The sequence below is a fragment of the Anopheles arabiensis genome, chromosome 2 (assembly GCF_016920715.1).
Source record: "Anopheles arabiensis isolate DONGOLA chromosome 2, AaraD3, whole genome shotgun sequence".
Taxonomy (NCBI): domain Eukaryota; kingdom Metazoa; phylum Arthropoda; class Insecta; order Diptera; family Culicidae; genus Anopheles; species Anopheles arabiensis.
The window spans coordinates 3,205,626-3,214,339 of record NC_053517.1 but is presented as its reverse complement, the minus strand read 5'-3'; the positions used below and the strand labels follow the sequence as shown (position 1 = coordinate 3,214,339).

Sequence of the window (8,714 nt, the reverse complement as noted above, 5' to 3'; positions counted from 1 at the left end):
TGTCTGTCGCATCGAACAATCCACCACGTGCAGGCTGGACCACGGTACAGCGTCGAGACAGCTGTGACATTTCGCACTAGGATGTGATGGTATATTTACACTGTAGTTGTCGTTTATTCATTTTTTATAGATAACTCGTTTAGTCAAACCGATCGACTTTATACGCTTTGATTTACAAAATTTGGCACTTTTCGCATACGAATATAATAAAACAAAAGGATAAATCTTGAAGGAAGTAGATCAATAAATCAAAACACTCATCTGTTTATTTGCAGTACGAGACCGTTGCCTCTGATTTTTTTTCCAAAATAAAAATAAATTAGAGAAATCGGCTGGTATTATTGAATCCGTTCGTAGCGGCGGCGTACGTCCACTCACTCGACACTCATTTTCCTAACGTACTAGATGGTTGCTACAGTTATTCACCGCAGCGTTGTAGGACCGGGCTCAAGAAATGTGTTGCCATCCCTAGAATTTTGTGTGAGCGCCGTACGTCCCCGCTACGAACGAATTCAATAATACCAGCCATCGTGTTCATTCACCTAAAGAAACCTTTTTTTCAACTCTACAATTGTATAAATCGATTCAAAATACGTATGATTTTTTATTTATGCTCACAACATTTAAGCACCTTCGCCGATTTCATGTGGGATAGTGATGGTCATGTGGTTGGGTTTTGATATTTCACTATATTGGCAACAGAAAAGGTGCGCAGTATCATGATAAATCGCTAAAAAGGGAGTAACAGAGAAATATTGGTATTGCAAGGATAAATAAGCAGAATCAAATGAAAACGCAAATGAAATGCTTTTCTAGACAAATACTTCAGGCATTATTGACAACGCGACTGCTGCTTATGTCACAACCTTCCCCACTGTAGTTTGTAAACTGTCAACCTGTCACTGGATGTGGTTTTCTGTACTGGCCCGGATCTTCTTCACAACAAAAACAGTGTGGTAGCGAAATTTGTTTGCATGTTTTCCCATGCAATTCTGTTCAACACACTCATCAGTAACATGTTGCGCAATATGTTTCGTTTGGCGTACAACAAACAAAAGACGCTGTGTCGTTATTACGCGAGAAAGGCCCGTAATCCGGGGATCGATCGTCGCGCAGCACTGCTGCCGGAAGACGCAAAAGCAGCAGAGTACGAGAGCTTGGACGACAGTGAGGCAGATTTCCACCAGGTGCACAAGAGCCACAAACAGTTTGAGGCCGAGCAGGCACAGTATCGCGACCGGTTGCAGACGTGGATCGTCGGAAACAAGTATTTCAAAACCAAGCAGCTCAACTTCCTGACCTGGTCCGAAAAGGAGCAGATCCGCTACCTGCACAGCTTCGATCCGGAGGAGTGGAACATTGACAAGCTGACGGAAAGCTTCCCGGCGGACCGGTACACCATAGCGAAGATCGTGAAAACCAAATGGCAGCCGAAGGACAGCAAACGGATGGAGCGGCACGATACGGCGGTGAAGGAAAACTGGCAAATGTTCCGCAGTGGTCGCATTAAGAACATTGATCCTGGCTTTGCACAGCATTTGCAAAAGTTCATGCAGCGTAATATCGACGAGGTGGCCCACCTGCGACCGAAGCTGGAGTCGAAACCCCTGTACGAGATTAGACCCTTGCCGGAGGGCGAATTCAGTGCCATTGTAACGAGCTGTAAAAAATATCAATCGAAGGAGAACCACCACGAATCCCAGCAGACACTGTTGGGGGAGGAAAGCGACCAGTCGGAGGAAGACGGGCAACCGCAGCTATCTCACCACGCTCCCAAACAGGACACGTTTCTGCTGGGAGACGTGCACAACACACAGCACGTAACGCTGGCAGAAATCAAAAGACGGGAACGTTTAACGCTCGCACACGTCGACAAGCCTGCGGATGATAGTGCAACGCTGGAATTGGGCACAGGCATTGTGGATAGGTTGGCAAACATTCACAGGAAGTATGACACCGTCCAGTACGCCGACTCGGCGTACGATGCGAGCGATGCAAAGCGGGAAGATATTAAAGAGTTTATAAAGATTCCCAAGAAGCTGTACAAGGAGGGGGCCACGTACCAGTTGGATGATTGTTTTTACGACGACGATGGGGAGTTCCTGTATCGAGTGCCTGGTATGTCGAAGATAAGGAAGCAGTAAATTGTTGTTGGGCAATGAAAATAGACCATTTAATGCAAAAGTTATAGAAGAAACATTCTATTTGCACCTAGTTGCATGATGACAAATGTGCTGCGGTGTCCGTGAGCAGTGGAGCAGTTGGCACCAGCCGCTAGGTAAGTAAACTGAAGTAAATAATTGACTGCTGACCTTGTTCTATTTACTTGAAGATACATCTACTATTGCCGCTGTACGTTTGCTGGTTCAAATGGGCTACTTTTGGCATCGTAACAATAATCTCTTATATGCTTCTGCTCCTTCGTGGCACACAGTTTATGTCAAACGAGTACACAAAAAGCCATGGTTTAAAAAACAATACAAAACGACCGCAGCAACGCAACGTTCTAGCAGGTACTGCGGCATTCACAAAAAGGCACGCAAGATTGTTCGCTCCACTTGACCCATTTCCGTTCTCCATCACTGAGCAAAGTGATTAGCTAAATATCAGCAAAATAAAACTAAAACCTTTGCAATGCTTATGCCAATGATAAGCAGGAGAGCACCACGACCGATCGATCATGTGGAGTCATTCGCCGTCAGTCGGCGCAAGAGCACAGATCGTGTAGGTTCCAGTGGCATTTGGTTGTCGGTGCGGTTTGATTGCGGAAGAAAGCCTACCAGCAGGCTCCATACAATGGCCCCAAGTTTTGTCGCAAAGCGAGGCGTCATCTGACGAATGCGCAAAAGAAGCTTCTGTTTGCGTTCGATTGATTCTTTTGCGTCGGATTCGCAGATTGATCAGCGCTAAAGCGCGTCAAAGTCAAAAATTACACCCGAAAATCGTAAGCAGCAAAAGATTAGGTAGAGAGCGTGGGCCTTGCAGATCAGACGCAGATCGTATTTAGGGCCAAACAGCTCAAATCGGCCGCAGTAAGACGCTGTCCCAAATTAATGAATTTTGTCGCATATATACAACGGGTGGCACGCGACTGGAGGGTATATGATTAATTAATGTTTTATTTCCTAACTCGATGGGTCGTCCCTTATCAACGTGTGCCTACTTGAACAAGCGCGCCCTGTCGCGCGTCCGGCACACAGACCGAAAGCCAAGCGATAAGACGGGGTCCCGGCCATAGGAGCACGCGTTCCTGGTCAGGCCTCTGTGTTTTCGGCTAAGCTAAAAAGCTGGGTGTAGGTTGTGGTTTTATTGCATTTCTAAAAAGCTAATAAAACTAAGCAGTGGCAAAAAAGCGCACTCAAATGAAGGAAAAAAAAGGTTCAAGGAAGGCAACGATGTTCGCATAAACAACATGTCGTGATTGATTCTTTCTTTCTTTTTTGTGGTTGTTATTTTGCTATGTCTAAGAAGCTCATTTCATCTGGCTTTAACTACTCTGTGGTTGGCGTCATTAGTCGTTGTTTTTTTGCTGTTGTTGTGCTGTATATTCCCTTTAGCTGTCTTAGCCCGACGTTACGTTTGCAATCTTTTTGGTTGCTTTTTTTTTTTTAAACCGTATTTAATTTAATTTTATTTTTCCAAGAAGCGCGCTGTAGACGAAACTTCCTTGCAGATGTTTTTTTACAGCGATTTTGGCCCGATTGGTCCAATTCGTCTCTTTAAATCTTTCTTAGGGCAACGGTTTAATTTACGGAAAATGATTAGAGCGAAATAATGATGTGAGTAACGAGTCCTTGGCAAAGTATTTGAACTATAAAGAGCAAGGAACGGCCCCGTAGTCGAGCGAGCCACCGTCGTTGATCGATTGTGCAAGTATGTTCTAGATATTAGAAGAATTCTAACGGCTTTTTTTTAAACATTTACAGACCGAGCGGCTCAGCGGGAATCTCTTCTTTATTTACTAATACATTTCCTTGATAATGGTGGGCAATCGGAAGAAAAATAAAACATTCCCAAATAAACAATGCAAGCAGAGGTTTCAACAAAACCTCCTACCAAAATCCGCTCCCAATGTGTGACACTGTAAGCACTTCCCAAAAGTCAGCCGATTACTACCAACGCTCTAATCAGTGTGCACCCGAGCAATGGGGGGAAAAAGTGCTCTCCGTACGGAATTATCGATGCATAATCTTACCTACAGAAGGATGATTTATAAAACACGGCTAAAAAAGCGGTCCACGCCGGCGAGTCTACAGAATAATTGCCACATAATCAACGGTACATAAAAACACGACCCCAGTACAAATTCCATGATACCGGCGGGAGGCACTCGGAGAAGCCGATCGAGCTGCTGGGCCTTCTTCTACGTTGCCTTGGAATCAATCGAAAAAGTTAACATAAAATGGACATTTTGGGCTGCTCGCCTGATAAGCCCGATCCAACGATCTCTCTCTCTCTCTCTCTCCTTCTCTTTCCTTTTCTCACTCTCGATTAGCAGGATGTTCAGTAGTCCTGTGTGGAGCGGGCTAGTAGTCTGTGACCAACATCCAACCAGACCGGTGGGCCCGAACAGCGCACACAGCCCGGTCTCCTGTCGTTGTAGTTTTACCGAAACTTTTGTTTTCCTATTTAAACGCAACATTTTTTTGTGAACCTGTGTGAACGACGAAGCCTCGCTTTATTGCGGATCAATTCGTCTGCAGTGAATTTGTTTGTTTGTGTTACTCATACAACGGAAAAATGGACGATGTTTCTGTTACGCCTCTAAGCTGTCTGTTGGCTCTGTGGCGATCGTTTGAGTGTGTGTTGTGACTGCTTTTCAAGGTTCAATGAACGGGATTAGTTTTTAATAGCCCAGTTAATGTAAGCAAAATCGTCCTCAGGTGGTAAAGAGAACGAAGAATTGAGTGCGATAAATAGCGTATTGGATGGATTGTAATTGATGCTATAATTACAGGTATTACAAAAAAAAAAACAATCGAAGCACGATGTTTAGCATGTATAGGTTACCACGACAACGATGGTAGTGACATATGAGTGATCGAAAATGTGCAGAACGTCCCTTATCCTTAAGAACAAACTTTAAGTAGAGGGATTGTAAATTAGTTAAACATTTGTGAGTGCTTTTTTGCCAAATCTTTCCCTTATCCTTTTTTTTTTTAGTTTTGTGTGCGCACATTTGATTACACAACGCGACAGACAGATTAACGGCAACGGGCAGACAGCATTAAAAATGACTGTCTCCCTGCCCTGCTCAATATTTAATTTGTTTCGTTACGAGACGGGAGTTTTACTGCGAATTGTTCATTGATTAAAGTATGTCATGCATGAAATCAGCCTCTTTTTTTGTTGCTGCTGCTTTACGGTACTTAGTCGACCTTTCCAAAATGCAGGCCAGTGGCCCCAGACAGTTTACATCCCGACGACGCAGACATTGTGCGGTCGCGCCGAATGCTTTTCGCATTGATAAGTGTGTTGTTTATTTTTGCTTTCAGCTCAGTTTTTGGCACGCGAGAAATCATCATCCCCCGAGTGTAATGTCTGCGCGGGAAGCGGTCGTCTCGACCGCCGTGTGCTGCACTGTTGATAACCTCGACGGTATGCCAGGCGTAACCGTAGCTCAGCACGAAGTTGCCGCCGCCGCTGCCGACGACGATGTTACCCTAATCTGGCAGAATTTGACCATCACGCCCATCCGCAGCAAGCCCGGGGCTGGGGAGCAGCATCCGGTACTGAACGACATAAGTGGCACCTTGCAGCCGGGCACGCTGGTGGCCCTCATGGGACCGAGCGGGGCCGGCAAAACCACGCTCATGTCCGCCCTAGCGTACAGGATGAGCGGTAAGAGGGGATGGGGGGTTTAATTGTCCACCGCAGCGCAATAATGAAGGCTTTTTGGGTTTTTTTTGTTTTAGACAAAATGACAATTGCCGGCGATATTCGCGTCAACGGATGCCCGATCGGACCGTACATGTACAACATCAGCGGATACATCTATCAGGACGAGCTGCTGCCGGACTCGATCACCGTGCAGGAGCATCTGCAGCTGATGGCCAACCTGAAGCTCGGCAAGAGCGTGACGGCCGAGCGGAAGCGCGCCATGATCGCGCACATACTCTCCCGCACGGGGCTGGAGCGGTGCGCCAACACGAAGATCGCGGACGCCACCGGCATCGGCAAGACGCTGTCCGGCGGCGAGAAGAAGCGGCTCGCCTTTGCGGTGGAGCTGCTGTCCAAGCCAAAGTTCCTGTTCTGCGACGAGCCGACGACCGGGCTAGACTCGTACAGTGCGCGCCAGCTGGTCGAGATGATGAAGTCGCTGACCCGCACCGGCACGACCGTCCTGTGCAGCATCCACCAGCCGGCGGAGAAGCTGCTGTACGAGTTCGACAGCCTCATACTGCTGACCGGTGGGCGGACCGGGTTCATCGGCGCACCCTCCGAGGCGGTCCAGTTCCTGCGGTTGCAGGGTTTGGAGTGCGAGGCCGGCTACAACACGGCCGACTTTCTGCTCAAGGTGCTGTCGAGTACGACGACCACCACCAGGAAGGGCAACCAGTTTACGACGGGCGCGATCGGGCCGAAAACGATCTGCAACAACTACAGTGCCAGTGAGGCGGCCCGCCGCCAGGAGGCACTGATCAGCATGGAGCTGTACCGCACGACCGTGGACAGTGGCGGGGATGAGGCATTTCGAAGGCGACTTACCCAGAGCCGCGACCGCTGCTGGTTCTACACGCTCTACTGGCTGATGTACCGGCACGTGCTCCAATCACACCGGAATCCAAACTTGCAGTATTTTAAGATCGTGCAGCGAATCGTAAGTGTCGACTTGGGCAAACTAGTGTGTGGTTTGTGCTCGCCTGTGGTCACTATGATTGATAGAAGCATCGCACCTTCTGTGCGATGATTAAGCGGGCGCTTTTCACTCAGTGGTGTGATAAGGCGCGCGGTGTCAAGGGGCCTGAACTACTGTTTCGATTGGGAATGTTTGTTATTTTTTCCATCTTTTTGTAATTATTTTGACTGCCTGACCTGAATTATCACTTGCGAGTTCTTTTGTAGCAGGAGGTTTTGTTTTTTGTCTTTGAGTGCGTGTGTGGGGTGCCCTTGTCAGCAGTCGAATTAATATTCCTCACACACAGAGCTAGTACAAAGATTGAGAGATGGAGTGATTCACGCATGGTTTGGTGGTGGTTCTTTCTCTCTGTTCGCAGGCTATCGCGGTGCTGGTTGGACTCTGCTTTTCCGACGCGATCGAGCTATCGCAGCGAGGCGTCCAGGCCATGCAGGGTGTCATATTTCTGATCGTCTCGGAAAACACGTTCCTGCCGATGTATGCCGCCCTGTCGCTGTTTCCCGAGCGTTTCCCACTGTTTCAGCGCGAGAAGAAGGCGAATCTCTACAGCACGGCCCAGTTCTACATCTCCACCATTATGTCGATGGTAAGGGTAACGGCTGCAATTTGCTGCTTCCTATTTCGAATGCTAACAATTGTTTTCGGTTTGGTCTGCCCATTTCATTACTTCCCAGACACCGTTCGTTCTGCTAGAGACGTGCGCATTCATCCTGATCGTGTACTTCCTAGCTAATCTTAGACCGACGCTGCTCGGCCTGCTCGTCACCGTGGTCGTCTCCGTGCTGGTGATGAACGTGTCGATCGCATGCGGGTGCTTCTTCTCCGTCCTCTTTCCGACGGTCGCCTCCGCCATGTCGTACTTGGTGCCGTTCGATTACATTCTAATGATCACGTCGGGGATTTTTATCAAAATCTGGTACGTATGGTTCGCTTCGATGCGAAGGAAACGAAGCGTCTAGACCGCGACCAGACATATAATTAAAATTTGATGTCACCATGCTGCTAATGAACAATTTTCCAAATTTTACCGTTTTTTTTTTCGTTGCTCCACAGGTCTATGCCTACATACTTGCAATGGATGCCGTTCATTTCCTGGATGATGTTCGCCAGCGAGGCCATCTCGATCGCCCAATGGGATGGTGTGAAGAGTATCGGTAAGCATCGCCAGCCCCTAGAAGAAGAGTTTAATGATTAATGTGTGTTCTTCCCATTCTCGCACACAGAATGCTCCAACATCATTCCGAGCGTGTGTCTGCACAACGGCGAGCAAGTGCTGGATCAGTACTCGTTCAGCCGGCAGCATCTGAGGACGGATCTGGTGGTGCTGGTGGGACAGTACTTTATTTATCATCTGATGGCAATGCTGTGCCTGGCAAGGCGAGTGTCCCGCAATTAAACGATGCATAGCTATACAGTTTTATGTTCTATTTGTATTAAAAAAAAACTAACGTTAACTGTGGTTCCAATAAAGTCTAGCCGAGAAAAAAAACACTGAAAATGTTACTGTTTCTCTCCCGCATGATATGGTAAGCGCGTGAACTAATTGGAAAGGATGAGCCAGTCATTACCGAGTGTCGTATAGACCGTGAAGCCGAAAAAGAAGACGAAGAACTGAAGGAGATAACGAACTCAACGAAACATGAAGCTACGCCGTGTAACGTTTTTTAAAATTCAAAATAGCGCCTAAATGTAGACATTACGATCTCGTTGAACATTGCATACCTTCTGGCGTTGTCTAGTTTTGTGTGAGGCATGCACCCAGCAGGCAATTTCAAATTTCACTTAATAAGCTTAATGAGCTTAAATCACTTAATGAGCTTTTATAAAGCTCTTACAAAAAGGTAGAACGATAAAG

At 47.2% G+C, this 8,714-nt stretch overlaps 2 protein-coding genes across 6 annotated transcripts; both read left to right on the top strand.

Annotated features, from left to right (window-relative positions):
• The first annotated feature begins 897 nt into the window (after window positions 1-897).
• On the top strand, window positions 898-2,188 carry LOC120895351. The gene has a single exon (XM_040298635.1). The coding sequence runs from the start codon at window positions 975-977 to the stop codon at window positions 2,142-2,144; it is 1,170 nt and encodes a 389-aa protein (XP_040154569.1). The 5' UTR covers window positions 898-974; the 3' UTR covers window positions 2,145-2,188.
• A 1,497-nt stretch (window positions 2,189-3,685) lies between these two features.
• On the top strand, window positions 3,686-8,351 carry LOC120895350 (protein scarlet-like). 5 transcript variants are annotated; one of them, XM_040298633.1, is made up of 8 exons: window positions 3,686-4,863; window positions 4,958-5,116; window positions 5,496-5,841; window positions 5,916-6,820; window positions 7,218-7,445; window positions 7,534-7,775; window positions 7,913-8,013; window positions 8,083-8,351. In XM_040298633.1, exons 3-8 carry the CDS (start codon window positions 5,538-5,540, stop codon window positions 8,253-8,255), a joined length of 1,953 nt encoding a protein of 650 aa, XP_040154567.1. In that variant the 5' UTR covers window positions 3,686-4,863; window positions 4,958-5,116; window positions 5,496-5,537; the 3' UTR covers window positions 8,256-8,351. The 5 variants fall into 5 exon arrangements, with proteins under 5 accessions (XP_040154567.1, XP_040154568.1, XP_040154565.1 ...); XM_040298634.1 differs by lacking the exon at window positions 4,958-5,116 and having other exon boundaries at window positions 5,501-5,841; XM_040298631.1 differs by lacking the exon at window positions 4,958-5,116.
• The last annotated feature ends 363 nt before the right edge of the window (window positions 8,352-8,714 follow it).